The sequence below is a fragment of the Apostichopus japonicus genome, chromosome 22 (genome assembly GCF_037975245.1).
Source record: "Apostichopus japonicus isolate 1M-3 chromosome 22, ASM3797524v1, whole genome shotgun sequence".
NCBI classification, from domain to species: Eukaryota; Metazoa; Echinodermata; class Holothuroidea; order Aspidochirotida; family Stichopodidae; genus Apostichopus; species Apostichopus japonicus.
The window spans coordinates 15,204,553-15,220,028 of record NC_092582.1 but is presented as its reverse complement, the minus strand read 5'-3'; the positions used below and the strand labels follow the sequence as shown (position 1 = coordinate 15,220,028).

At 37.8% G+C, this 15,476-nt stretch overlaps 1 protein-coding gene across 1 annotated transcript; it reads left to right on the top strand.

The window, feature by feature from the left end:
- Positions 1–6,055: 6,055 nt before the first annotated feature.
- LOC139963555 (signal recognition particle subunit SRP68-like) lies at positions 6,056–15,476 on the top strand. Its single transcript, XM_071964411.1, has 3 exons — positions 6,056–6,076; positions 12,135–12,213; positions 13,414–15,476. Exon 3 carries the CDS (start codon positions 13,443–13,445, stop codon positions 13,704–13,706), a length of 264 nt encoding a protein of 87 aa, XP_071820512.1. The 5' UTR covers positions 6,056–6,076; positions 12,135–12,213; positions 13,414–13,442; the 3' UTR covers positions 13,707–15,476.

Here is a 15,476-nt window from a genome sequence, read left to right as displayed (position 1 = left end):
AAAAAAAAATCAAATAAAACGAAGACGAACGAAAGGACATTTAAAATAAGTAGATGGACAGTTAGTGAAATTGAACCTTTTAACAATGAATATAGTAAAATTAGATAGAACAAAGGACAGTTACGTGGACAGGCTATGATTTACAATTTGTTTGCAGAATAACCTGTGATATCGTTTACCTTTGTATTATGTATGTATGCCTTTATAGTGTTGTTATAAGGTAAGCAATAGTTCTATTGTTATTATGTAGTAGTGTCATGCCAGTCGTTTTGATCATTTTCATCTTCTTACCATTTCACACAAAGGTATAGTTCTAAGAAGCTAAAGTTGATAACAGTTTCCAAGAACCTCTTTAATGGAACTACTGTCAACCTTCAAACGATTCCCGAGACAAGAAAAAGACAAATACACTGGAAAAGGCAGAGAATATAGTGTGAAAGTTTCTATTCAGTTATCCATTTAACCTAATTTTTGTTTCTCTTTTACATTTGGGTCCTATCCCCTTGCACTTTACTAACAAGGTTTCACATTTGAAATTGTTCCTCTTAGGTTTTTTTTTCTGTTTTAACGGCTGAAACAAGACTGACTATACAGCAAAATTCTGACCTTAAATTCTATCATTTGATCATCGACAGGAAGTTTACTTAATGAAGTATAGTGAAAGAATGAGAGGGAGAGACCTTTAACGAAATATTAATAACAATATGGCAAGGAGGAGAACTTTGTCCTGTATATCGTAAAGCCCAATTATTAACTTTTATTATCTTAAATTGCGTGTCATTGCATCAATTCAGGACCTATTGCAATCAGCAAGATCTATTTGAACAAGAAGCTATTATCGAGATACAGAAAAAGAATATAAAACAGAACAGCGCAAGGCGTTCAATGAAGCTATTTTTGTGGGTCGATGTCACGTGTTTTAAAACACGTGCCTGGATAGTCATAGTGCCTTGATTGATAACGTATTAATGACCTTATTGTACACGTGGATGGTGGTTTGGTTTTAAAGTCTCAATGTGTGTTTGCCAAATTTTAACTTCGACCTTTCCAGCTTTCCAGCTTACTGCCCTAAAAGCTCAGTGAAAATAACGCCGTTCTATGCAATTTTCATATTAATAATCATTATTTTTATTAAGTTATCTGTCGTTTAACATTTTGAGCTGAATAAAATTCGCCAGATTTTTTAACGAGTCCGTAGATTCTACAAACTTCAATCAAAATTTGCAAGCCCCGCCCAACAGATGATGCGCCAATCAAATCTCTCTGTTTTTAAATTGGTCAAGCACTCTTTGGATCGGGCAAGACGCATTATGGTACCCTTCTACAAAGTCCTTGGACTTCCTATGACCCATTGGTTAGGTGGTCCAAGGCGTGCTGCTGGTCTTGACTGGGGCCTAAAGATTTTTTGCAGGTCCATTAACATTCATTAACGAAGTGATGATTTAGTGGTCAGTTTAATTGGTCAAGCACACTTTGGACCAGGCAAGACGCACTAGGTACCCTTCTACAATGTCTTTAGAGTTCATGTTAACCATCGGTTTGGTGATCCAAGGCGTGCTGCATGGATAAGGGCCCAAAGCTTTTTCGTGGTCCCGTTACACTCATTAAAGAAGTAATGATTTAGTGGTCATTAAAATTGGTCAAGCACTCTTTGGACCTGGCATGACGCATTATGGTACCATTCTACAATGTCTTTAGAGTTCCTATAACCCATTGGCTGGGTGGTCCAAGACGTGCTGGTTTTGATTAGGGCCCAAATGTTTTTATTTCAGTTCCCGTTACATTCATTTAAAAAATTGTTAATTTAGTGGTCATTTTAATTGGTCAAGCACTCTTTGGACCGGGCAAGACGCATTATAGTATCCTTCTACAATGTGTTAAGAATTCATATGACCCATTGGTTAGGTGGTCCAAGGCGTGCTAGTCTTGATTAGGACCTAAAGTGATTTTCTTCAGGTCCCGGTACATTAATTTAAAAACTGATGAAGTATAGTGGTCATTTTAGTTGGTTAAGAACTATTTGGACCGGGCAAGATGCACTATAGTACCCTTCTACATAGTCATTAGAGTTCATATGACTAAACCTCTTTCCACGACCAAATGTTGAACATCTTGTAAGCCAGCTTTTGTCTTGCCAGAGGTGTTACGTCGATACCATTGTCGAATACGTAACTGAATAGGTAGCAGTTACTCATTCGCGAATATCGAACGAGGAACGTGGAATAAGTATCTAACTTCACATCGGTCAAAGTTTAAGCTAAGGAGCGCGAATTATGATCTGTATATAAAGCTCACGAAAGGTTGCACGAGCAGTTCGCTTCCTGGCAGCCGTTGGCTAACAATTCATACGTAATTGTAATTTGTAGCCTATTCTGTACGGGAAGTAACTGCCAAAGATTTTAATGACGAAGGTTGTTCATTAGTTTTGTGGAGCAAGTTAGTACTTCACATTGTTTGAGTCAGCGAGCGTGAGAAATTAGGCTAGCCTATCAAATATAATAGTATAGCTTAGGCCTAACGATAGGCTAGCTCACGTAGGCACTGGCGTCTATAGTAAGTTGGAATGCTAACCTAGGCCTAATATGATATTCACTAGACAATTAACGTAAGTAAAGTAAGTCACTTTATATCTTCCGACAAAATACTAGACCTAGCTGGTTGGGCCTAATCACTTTCTGGTTAAGGCTAGTACAGTTAGGGTAGGCCTAACTTAATTAGGCCTTTAATTAGGTCTTTAAATTCCTACCAGACTAAGTAGCCTACCATAGCCTAGGCTATGCCATCTAGCACTTAACAATAACAGTAACACATTCTCAAGAAACTAACTCGCAACCGGACAAATTAGCTTAGGATGAAAGCTCTCTCTCATTGCTTTTTTTTTCCATCATGACAGGCTGGCTCCTGTTAGATATTTAATTATTTTTATAGGGTTGAAACAAACGTTTTTCAGGGGAGGAAAGAAAGACGGCTTGGCTGTGGAAAGAATTCATTAAGGCAGTGAAGCAACTGTACGTAGTAAATGTATCTTGTGATTTAAGAGAGTTTGGTGAAAGAAAGGAACATATTTCAAAGAGACACTTGTAGTAATTGAAGAAACTGGTAAATGGGAAAACAACAATTTTAGGGGAGGATCCAAGGAAGGCATATACCTATACTAGTATAGGCTAAAGTTTCTATGTTATTTCTTTCCCACAATGAATGCCATACAACCCATAACCACTATGGATTCCACGCATGTTAATTACCCCATGTTCGCATACAAACAAACAGGCCTATTCACAAACACTTCATCTTTCAATCACTGAACAGTTACACAAGTACAGTAAGGTACCTGGTCACATTTTCTATTTTCCTTCATACTATCACAACTTTCTTTAGCTCACTCTAAAAAGAAAATATGCTGTCAGAGCCTACAGAACAACAGTCTCCTCTAATGAAAATAGTATGTTAGATTCCTTAACCATGTTATTTTTCACCCTTAACGTTACCTTTCTCCCTTCAGTTATTCCACTTACAACATCTATTCTTTCCACATAGTCTAGCCAATATGCCTCCCATGAAAAACCTTAGTTAACTCCCCTGAAAATGTTAATTTCCCTTGAAAACGTACTTGACTCCCCTATGATGCAGGAAAAGTAAGTTACTCAACTTTTTAGTGGGCGGAAAATAACGTTGTTAGGGTAGGGAACAAATGGCCCCAGGCTAGGCCTACCACCAAATGAAAATGGGAAAACCTAGGCTAGCCTACCAAAGCGGAGGCTAGATAGAGATCAGGACGAACTAGCTTATCCTAGGCTTGTTATACAAGCAAAGGTACTTTGTAAAATGAAATTCTCAAGCAATTAGGCCTAGCTCTGTGGTCTAATTGATGTTGGTGATGGTTCAAGTATGGAGAAAACTCTCTATGCAAGCTGATGTTACCTAGCATAGGCAACTAAATTGATATACATGTATTAATTTGATCAACTAGCATAATTTTGACCTGAAGCTAGGCTTAACAGTATTGGTCCAACTCTCGGCATATCTTTATCAGATCATAGTCTTCTTTTAATGCCTAAGGCATGATTTTATAGTCGCCAGAACTGTTTCACTGAAACTTTGATTATTATTAAACCGAATTCAAACTTTTCTAAGTCGACCTCTCATTGTTGAGTAATTGTCTTTAATTTGGTTTTTAATTTGAAAACATTAATTAAGTTGTGAGGAACACAACTCATGGTGAACACATATTAAGAGTATTGAAAGATAAGAACAATATATAGTATCTCTGTCCTTGTTCATAGATATAGAATATTATTACGCAGGTGCTAGAAGTCATGGAAGCACATAAGGCTTTACCATGAATATACCAATATGTTGTTGGTACTTGTGTAAGGCCGAAAAGCCAGTTTTCATCTTTGCTAAGTGTGCATGTTGTAGCTTAAGTGTCGGTCCTTATTTCACTTGTCAAGTTTCTTGTTTCAAGAATGATGTTTATTTCAGAAATTTTTCAATTTTCCAGTTATTCATGAATGTGCTTGCTAAGTTTGTTTTAACTAGTACATGCTCTCAAAAATTGTTTGGCTGATGAAATGTTCTCAAAATTGTGTTCAATTCATTCCTTACTATTGGCTTGACCATTATAGTGAACACTGTACATCAAACGAAGTTTTGGCATTTTGTGAAGTACTCCATATGTAGGTTCGATAGCAATGTCTAGTAAGGTTCATTAATAAGTCATATATTGCAAGTATTAAAAATAAACAGGCACTTAGTAACAAAAAGAGGTACAGTTTATTCATGTTTGTAAACATTCATGGGAAAGGTATCTGCATATGCAAACTGGAAGTTGATCTTATGTAAAACTACTAAAAACCTACTAAAATTCATTTCACACCATAGGTATATATATACATATTGCTTTTATATTTGTCTCTACAGCATTGCATTGGCCACACTGATTCACAAGAAGACTCCATGAACTGACTAACATCCTGCTGGAGGTCTGAGACATTGAAGATTCTGTAATGCTTCCGTTTGGGTATGCAGTTTACTATAGTAACACAGAAATATTTAAGCTCTGGTATTCGTTTCGTTTATTTCTGCCGTTAAACCACAATGATGTACATTTGTTTATACATAGTTATATCAATGAGGCAGCAGTCAGGGTTGTTTAGGTAGTCAGGGGGAGGGAGGAAGGAGGGAGTGGATAAAAATGAGTCTAGTTGCAATGTCTACAGTATCTGCTTTCCAGTATATGAAATCTTATCTTTTACAGTACTGTCTCAGGTGAAAGAAGAAGATGAAGAAAATGTCAGGAAAATTGTGAGTCTTGGATGTCTGTAATGAAGCTGGATCAGGTTTGAAAGATCATTAACTCCACCAAATACGAGAAGATCCTTCAAGCCTGTCCTCTACAGAGAGATCTGGAAGTGTTATCTGGAAGTTTGTTAACAGAAATTGGAGAAAAATTAAGTTTCAAGGGAAACATCATTTTGAGCCAGAATCATTAACATCAGTCTTGTCCTCTCAACAGTTGATTGTTGCCAAGATCAGTGCTTAATGTAGGAGACACGGTGCCTTAGCCTGTTGGAACCAGTCGGTATTTGGTGTGGTCAGTTTTGTGCTAAATGTACGAGACACAGTGCCTTAGACTGTTGGAACCAGTCGGTATTTGGTGTGGTAAGTTTTTGTGCTAAATGTACAAGACACGTTGCCTTAGCATGTTGGAACCAGTCGGTATTTGGTGTGGTCTATTTTTGTGCTAAATGTACGAGACACAGTGCCTTAGACTGTTGGAACCAGTCGGTATTTGGTAATTTCTTGTTTTTGTGCTAAATGTAAGAGACACGGTGCCTTAGACTGTTGGAACCTGTCGGTATTTGGTAATTTCTTGTTTTTGTGCTAAATGTAAGAGACACAGTGCCTTAGCCTGTTGGAACCAGTCGGTATTTGGTGTGGTCAGTTTTGTGCTAAATGTACGAGACACAGTGCCTTAGACTGTTGGAACCAGTCGGTATTTGGTGTGGTAAGTTTTTGTGCTAAATGTACAAGACACGTTGCCTTAGCATGTTGGAACCAGTCGGTATTTGGTGTGGTCTATTTTTGTGCTAAATGTACGAGACACAGTGCCTTAGACTGTTGGAACCAGTCGGTATTTGGTAATTTCTTGTTTTTGTGCTAAATGTAAGAGACACGGTGCCTTAGACTGTTGGAACCTGTCGGTATTTGGTAATTTCTTGTTTTTGTGCTAAATGTAAGAGACACTGTGCCTTAGCCTGTCGGAGCCAGTCGGTATTTGGTGTGGTCTGTTTCGTGATAAATTAAAGAGACATTGTGACTTAGTTTGGTGGAATGAGTAGCTAATTAGTGTGGTCTTTTTGTGCTTAATTGAAGAGGTGTGCTGTGATAATTTGTTGGTAATTAGTGTGGTGTTTTGTATTAAATTTATAAGTTTTGCCTTAGTTTATTGATATGAGTTGCTAACTAGTGTGGTCTGTTTTGTGCTAAATTAATGAGACCCGGTGCCTTAGTTTGTTGGAATCATTTTGTAGTTAGTAATTTGGTTGTCTTAAATTGATGATTGTTGCCTTAGATTGTTGGAAAGAGTTGCCAATTAGTGTGGTCTGGGTTGTGGTAAATTAAAAAGACAGTTGATTGTTGTCAAGATAAGAAAACTCAAAGATGAGCTGATTTGATGGAAATTCACCAGCTAAGCTGGAAAGCTGCAATATACAGTCAAGGTTAGTCATAAGAAAGAAAGGTTCCTAAAAATGTAATATATATTTACTTGTGTTTCCACTAGTAAAGTTTCAATCACAGTCTAAACTTTGTTGGAATTAGTTGCTTATTAATTAGTTGCTTATTAATGTTTTGTGCTAAATGTACGAGACTTAATTTGAAGAAAATTTGCTAATTTCTTTTGCATTCCTCTCCTTTCATTAGGGATCTGAGGATTATGTTGGTCAACAGTTATCTTTTTGACATAGTGCCACCCCATCATCCTTCACTCTATTACTTACCCGCCATTTACAAAACGTACGCGTCCTTGGATACCAACACAACGCTTCCGAGTACACTTTCGATTCATAGTGTGTCTCTTCAAAAGGAGTTCCTATTCTTTCCGTCTGCCGTCTAAGGCTGGAGACTAATTCTTTCTGGTAAGTGAAGTCTATGATCAATTTCATTGTATAGAAGCCATTTAAAACCCGTAGGGAGGGGCTGTTTTGCCAATATGACAACCCCTTACCCACCTATAACCGCCCCCTAGTCGAAAACCTAAACCTCTCTGATTTTGGCATAGACATTAATGACTGGATCTCTGTACAAAAATAGCAGAAAAAGACAAAGTCCAAACTCCGTTGAAATAAACCCATCTCCTAACTCCAAACCAACCACCAAAAAATCCGCTCAAACAATCATTGTATCAGGAATCTTACCAGAACATCAAAAAACCCAATAACACTTGCTAAACTAATCAATGAAGAAAAACCAAATGCCATGATCTCAAATATAAACAGTCTTCGTAGTAACAACATCCTCATGACGAGAATTAGTCCATTAGCCATATGTTGCATTTTTCAGCTCTCTTGACCTCAACTTACTGAAACTTTATCTCTTCTGCAAACAGACTGGTTAGTAAGGAAGAGTTGATTTGTACACACCTTGCCATGTCTGCCTTGATCTGATAGTGATTTGGCTACTAGCTGTGTGAAGAGTTGCATAATAGACGAATAGGCAGCTCAACTATAAGTGCGAAAAGATGGGACTTATCACTCAGCTAACCAATTGGAAAAAACCTGCCGTTCAGTACAAACGGCGGGGTTTTGGATGCAACCTATAGCTTATGGACACTTTCGTGGCATGTAATCACCCTATATGACCCTAAATCTGCAAATATCCTCCTGAAACCATAGACTAAACTAGGCAACCCTAAACCAAGAATCCCCCAAAAAGTAAGACAAAGAAACTTCTCCGTAGTACCCTGTGGCATAAACCCTGAAATTCAAATCAAAGATATTGAACAAGAACTCAAAGACCAAGAATACACCCCCAGTACAACTTAAAGACTCATTAGTCATGCCACAAAACAATCCAAATTGGAAAGTAAAAAATAACGTTTGAAGAACAAGAACCTCAACAATCCCTAATCAAACAAGGTTTCTACTTAGGATACTATAAACACAAAACAGAAGAATACCACGAACCCCCCCCCCCCCAAATCACTCAATGTTTCAAATGTCAACTTTTTGGAAACACCCACCATTCTTGCAAAAATCAAACCAGATGTCTCAGATGTGGCAAAAACCACAGAGTTGAAGACTGTCCCAAACCAAAAGAAAACATAATGTGCCAATTGCTCAGGGACTCATGCCGCCCTTTACAAAGGATGCCCAAAATTTAAAGAAGCTAAAACTGAAGCTAATAACAAACAACAACAACAACAAAGAACCTACGCGAATGTAACCAAATCTACCCCTAAAATTGAAATAAGAAATAAAATCGCCACTGAACAAAAAACTTCATATCGCAACCTTTGTAATTGAATTAGTGCAATAAACCTTCCAAAAAGCCGACATTAAAATCAAATCCGACGACCTTGCCAGTTATGCCACCGTGTTAACACTAAAACATTTAAACTTAAATATCCCCAAAACTGTAATTATGGAACATCTCCACCAACCTTCAATATTTAGCCCTCCTCAGTCACCTACATGACAAGCACACTCCCTCCTTCTGTCAAGTTCCTCCACCTAAACATCAACAGTATCCTTCCAAAATTAAGCCTCCTACTTAGTATATTCACCAACCACTCCCCGGATATTATTTCGTTAAACGAAACTAAACTAAATACAGATTCCCACCTTAGCATCCCTGGTTACCAAACTTTCAGACACGATAGCTCTCGCTCTATGGGAGGAGTACTTATTGCTGAAAAAAACAACCTCAAAGCCACCCTCCTCCCAAACCCAACCCAAACAAACAATTGAAATTGTACTCGAAAGAGACAATAAACCTCTCCACGTTATTAGCTATTATAGTCCCCAAATGAGCCCATATCCACAATAAAAAAAAGTTCTAATAAAAATACAATACTACTAGGAGATCTAAATGCCCACCAAATCATTTTTGGTAGCACCAAAATATCTGAAAAAGGCATGTCCCTCTTAGAAATATGTGATAAACACAACTTAACAATAATTAACCAAAATACCAAAACTAGGATAAACCCAATAAACAATAATACTGAACTACTTGACTACGCCATAACCTCAAATCACCTTGCAACTAAAACTCATTCTATTCAAATCCTAGAAGATGACCTATCAGTGACCATTTTCCACTCCTTTTTGAGCTAGACATAAACCTCAGTCGCATCCAAAATAACGAATTAACGTATAATTACAATAAAACAGACTGGACATCATTTAAAAAGGAACTTGTAACAAACAACACTATCCCCAATTACCACAACAACAAGCTAAATTACATCGGCATATATCGTGACAGCATTGCCCAACATATCTTCAATACCTTCAAAAAACACTGCCCCTTAAAAAAAAAACAGAAACCGAAAACTAAATAGGAATATTCTTACACTAATTAACTCAGACGTCGCCTACATAGAACCTATATGATCTCCCCAGATCCAACTCTAAAAACCCAAATTAACCAACTTAAAAAACAATGAATAGATAAATATTGGCGGTCGACAAAACCGAGTCCAAAACAAATGCGATTCAATCGTTAATGACAAAATCCCAAAACACTTTTGGAAGAAATTTAAAAAATATCATAAACCCATAACAACCCAAAACACAGGTAATATAGACCAATGCCTTAGAGATAAAGTAGGTAACCTGATCACAAAAACTTAAGACCAAATAAAGCTTATTGAATCGTACTTGAAAACTATATTCAATATCTTAGATGGCCCTCCATACGATGACAGATTCCAACACGAAATAGACCGTACAATTATCTGTAATGCAACCAGCTTTATCCCTGACTTGTAAGGATGTCTCAACAAAAACATCCCTCTACTCAAAGAAATAGATATAAACAATTGGTATAGTGCCACTAAGTATGCAAAAATGCCTCCTCCCCTGGTCTTGACAACATAAATGACCTAATGCTAAAAGATTCCCCTCCGTCTGCCTCCGATATATTCATTAATTCTCATATTTTCCCATTATTAAACGAACTCCTGATTTCCAAACCCGGTGGAAATCCGCCAAAATGATTTTAATACCGAAACTACTACGTAAAGACACACCAAAATTCAAAACTATTGACCAATTAGTCTCCTGCCAGCCTTAGGTAAGATTTTCGAAAGAATTATAGAAAGCTGCACCAGAACCCACCTAGAGCAAAATAATCACTTTGCCTGTATCAATCAGGCTAATTCCGTGCACACAAATCTACAATAAACCAAACTTTCCGCCTTTCCGAAGAAATTCGCATCGGCTTCATTAAAAAACATGATACCACAGCTGCCCTCATCCTTGATGCCGAAAAGGCGTTCGACAAAACTTGGCACAACGGCATAAGAATTTAACTACTTAACTTTAATCTCCCCTCCAATAACACCAGACTTCTTTCCTCTTTCCTTAGTGAGCGCAATGCAAAAATATGCTACAAAAACCAACAATCAAAACCTATTCCACTTCGTGCAGGTACTCCACAGGGCACTGTTGTCAGCTCCCTCCCCTACACCCTATTTGTTAATGATTTGAACATCCCCCTATCTAAATGCAACTATAGTCAGTACACTGACAACATAGCCATTTGGAGCACCAGTAAAAATATCTATATGATGGAACTAAATATAAAAAAGCAATTAACACATCTCGAAAATTGGTGCTCGATGTGGAGAACAAAAATAAATCCCTCAAAATCTAACTTAGCCAATTTCTCCATAATAAACTCAAAATACCAACACCATATTTCCAAAATTAATCTTTCAACACCTCAATCACTGCTACTCCTAATGCAACCTTCCTCGGTACCACTTTCGATAGCAAATTATCGTTTGATCTACATTGTAACAGAACTGCAGGACGCTGCTGGTCCCAACTTAAATCCATTCAAATCCTCTCACAAAAATATAACTTCCCTCCGAAAACCATTATCCAAATCTATAAATCCAAAGTAAAACCGATTCTCAGTTACGGGAGCATCTCCCTGCTTACCATCTCTAATCCCAATAAACAAATTAATCCACACCACAGCTATCGACTCGCACTCAAAATCCCTACCTATATTGCTACTTTGTACGTTCTCCGTGCAGGAAACACAAAATCTACTTTCACCCAACTTGAAGAATTCAACACCAAGTTACACAAAAACAACCTCGAGAACGACCCTTTGATTGAAGACCTCCCCCTGAAATACAAAGTCGCAACAACTCACTACTCAAAAACCAAACCCTTTCTGTATTCACAATTGTTACTACTTAGTCTCATTCCATTAAAAAAAACCTTTTCTAAATGGGTCTAGGCCCCGACTCCAAGTATACTATATATACAGAACAAAACAAACAACTCCAACAATGACCGATTAATTAAAACATAAAGTAGCAACCACTCCCTTACCAAACAATAGAAACCGCAACCACTCCCTACCCAAAAAAATAGAAACCACTCCGTCTCCACAATCCTCAGTACTTAGAAATTCCTCTCCTTTAGAAATCCCTCCCTAATTGGCTCTTAGACTCCGACCTCGGGTATGATTATGGCTATCCTGTCCAATGTAAATATATAAGACTTCATTTACCAGCAATTCCCTGCCTGAACAACTTTTCCAAGAAAAAAAAAATGTCTGTTCTATAAAAACAAACTTATTATCCCCCGTAGGACCTCTCGCCAGGTCGACCAGGGGTTAAACTCCTTTTGATTCGATATCAACAACAACAAAAACAAAACTTTTACTCGAATTAAAAAAAAAGGTAACTAATTAATTTATTTCATTTCATTTATTTATTTTTGTTCTATCTTAACATAAGTATGACATATGACATAGAAGGAGATAAGAAACAAAACTTGTGAAAGGAAGTGTACTAAAAAACCCTATAGGGCTTGTCGGGTAGTGACACTCTCTAAAAAACTGAATGTGGAAGACTTCATGATTAGATTTTGGTTTCATTTAATCGATAGGTGGAGGTAGAGGAATTGGACACTCTTGTGCAAGATATCAACGGCTTGAAGTACTCTGCTCAGGTGGCCTCCATTCTAGGTATGTACTTATAATAATATAATAATCATAATCATAATAATAATAATCAATTTACTGTTTTTGGAAATAAACTTTTTGCTGCTTTGGATGAAGATTAAGGATTCTTGTTTTTCAAAAGGCAAAATGCAAGATGGACTATATACGAAAGGATGAATAACAAAAAATCAAGAAAAGAAATAGGGTTGGGGGAGGGGGAATCAGGCAGAGACCATCATGCTACTACCCTGTTAATTTTGTGTAGGACCCTGGTTAGTTTAAAAGGAAGAAATCCCTTTAGTACCCTTGAGTTTCTGAAAGGTTTCTTCTTTGGGATAAGGGTGGAGAGACATATCGATGTTCTCTTTTGGGTCTGATCGTCAGGAAAATGCAGATTAAACTGCCGAGTCCATTTGGAACCTGGGAATTGAACCCTGCTACTGGAACAAATGTTTTCCATCAGAGCATAGACAATGATTCAGAGAAATATGGCATTTATATTAATAATCTGATGTTTTCTTTCCCAAATTTTTCTCTTTGGTTAAACAATGAGTGAAAAGATTAATTCAGTTGGAAGCAGCACCGCCCTTTTTCACCCCTTTTTTGGGGGGGAGGGGGGGGTGGAGAGACCTATTAGCCCTTAGGGTCTGAAAATGTTACAATAGGAGTATTGTAGTGGACAGGACAGACAACAGTTATTTTTGCTCATAGCTGAATGTATGATGTCCAGGGATCACAAGGAAGTATCAAAAGCCCGATCAAAAGTGCCGTTTTTTTGTACTATCGAAATTTGTCAGAATAAAGAAATTGAAAGCCAAAATAAAAAGAGTTTATCTGGCCTTGTAGACTGCGATTGGACCAGTCTCTGTCTTCTCCAAATAATAGAAAGTGGGTATCTATTTCTGTTTGTGACAGCAACAACAAAAAATGACTGCAAATTATCAAGTTTTTGTAAACTTTCTCTATTCAGGGATTCAAATCTCAAATTCCATTCCAATATACCCCCCTACTTATGAACTGTCAGGTAGCTCAAGCTGACAAACTTACTACAAAGATGAGAATAGGCCTTATGTGGTTCCTAATTGAATGACATTTCTCACAATTACTTGAATTGACTTCCCCAACCCTCCGACTACTCTCACCCATAGAAAATACCCTCCACCCAAGAATACTTTAAAAAAAAAGGCCATGGCTTACCAAGAACCTCTTTGCGTTAATTTTCAGATTCCAATGAACCTTCCATCAGCAAAGGAATGGCGCAACTCGGTCTGAAGGACAATCAACCGCTGGTGGAAAGGCTGGACCGGTACAATGCCAACCAGCCGGACCTTGCCGCCAAGCCCAACTTCACGGCATTCCCACCGGACTTAAAGCTGTCACCGTGCAAACCGCTCTTCTTTGACATAGTGCTGAACCATATAGAGATTCCCTCCTTGGACGAGAAACAGAATAAATCGGCCGCGCAGGGGGGTTTGGGTGGGTTCCTGCATGGATGGTGGAGTGGGGGTGAAAAGTAACTCTAGATTTGCCAAGATGTCGGAAAAAGGATCGAAAGATCGCGTCTCTCTGGGATCAAATGCGATCCCCAGTGGGAATGTCAGCAGGCGAATAGGAGTGATATCTTTTACCAACCATGTTATTTTTCTTTTTTTTTACTCTCTTCTTTGGTCTTCGTTGTTACAGTATGTATGTGTTGGCATTATACAGTTACATGATTATATCTGCATGTATTGCATGTCGTGGTTCCCGGTACATTCAGGTGAGGCACCCACATTTCATAATCATCCATCATAAGACCACAGGAATGACACACGTCAGGTCAAATGGGTTAGTCCAGGTTATTTGGAACTTCAAATCGGTGTAACTCCTTCACCCTTATTCTGCGTCCGTGAGGTCTTTTGTATACATAAGCCGGTAGTATTTGGGAGGGCTCTCACTCTTCTCCTGCGTGTGCTGTTATCATCTTTTATTTAAGTTTTATTTGATTTTATTTGTTTTTTTAGTAGAGAAAACTACACCTTGTTGCAATGCAAACACAAAGATGGGGGAAGGCCAAAAAGAATAACACTCACTTTTTAACGTGGCTTGGCCAAAAAAAAATTGAAGAATATTCAAAATGGGAATTGGAATTCTATATATTTTGGATTTGGTGTTTGTGTGTTAATCTCGTTTAGAGAAAAAGAAGAAAAAAACAGCATCTTTATTTGATGTGGCTTTAAAGTTTTAAAAATGGGTTTCGGTTGTTGATTTCTTGGTCTACAAACATTGTGGTGCTTGACCGACTGACACTTTATGGGGATGTTAAGGTGACTGAATTTGATATTGGCAGGAGTTATGGATGGTAGTTGGAAGAACCAGGGGTGGGGGGGGGGGGTGGTGAGGCGAAGGATCGAGAAGGAGAAATGAAAGTGAAGAGGGAGAATCTTTGAATTGAATTTTCAGTTTGCAGTAGCACAGGTTTACTGATAAGGCTTTATTTAAAGAAGCTTGCAATAATGCAATCTTCGTGTATATAATTTGGGATGTGGTAGTCGGAGCGGGGGGGGGGGGGGTGATTGAGACGGCAATGAAAGGGAGCAACCTTTCCACATTTATGTTGTTTGTGCTATGGTAGTATCGTTTTCAAACTGGAGGGGAAAAATGTAAAAGTTAAGAGTTATTTAAAACTAATTCAAAATCAGATTTAGTTAATTAATGAAAGTTAAAGAAAATGATATTGATGGTAGCAGGGGTGCCATGGTATTATTGTAAACTGAATCATCAATCAGCCATGGAAGGCCACCTCCTTTTTATTGGGAACTTATTGTCAAGCAAACCATGGATTCAAGCCCTGTCTGGCTAAAGTAAGATGGGGTTATTATTTTCATCTAGGAGAAATCCATTCTTTTTGCCCTCATGTGAAAATGGTCTTCCAAATGTTTGAAAAAAAAAATGTCCAAAAAGAATGTACCGGTGTGAATTGGATAGCCACCTGGTGTGAAGTAAAAGGCCATAGGCTTATCCCATATGTACATGTGACTGCTTAGTATCATTAAATAACTGCCCTCCAGGCTGATATTATAAATAATAGAAACATTTTAGAAACTGTCTGTTGTCACCCAACCATCTCAATAGTAGATGCAGTATCACTAAGAATGTTTATGAAAGATGTATTGCATGTTTTGATTAGTATTTGATAAGGGATAACCTGTTACTGGACAGGTAGTTGAAGGGTATTAACTGTGGTGGGAGGGATGAAGAAACATCCTGTCCATGAACTGATTTGTCATTAAAAAAATAAGAAGTTA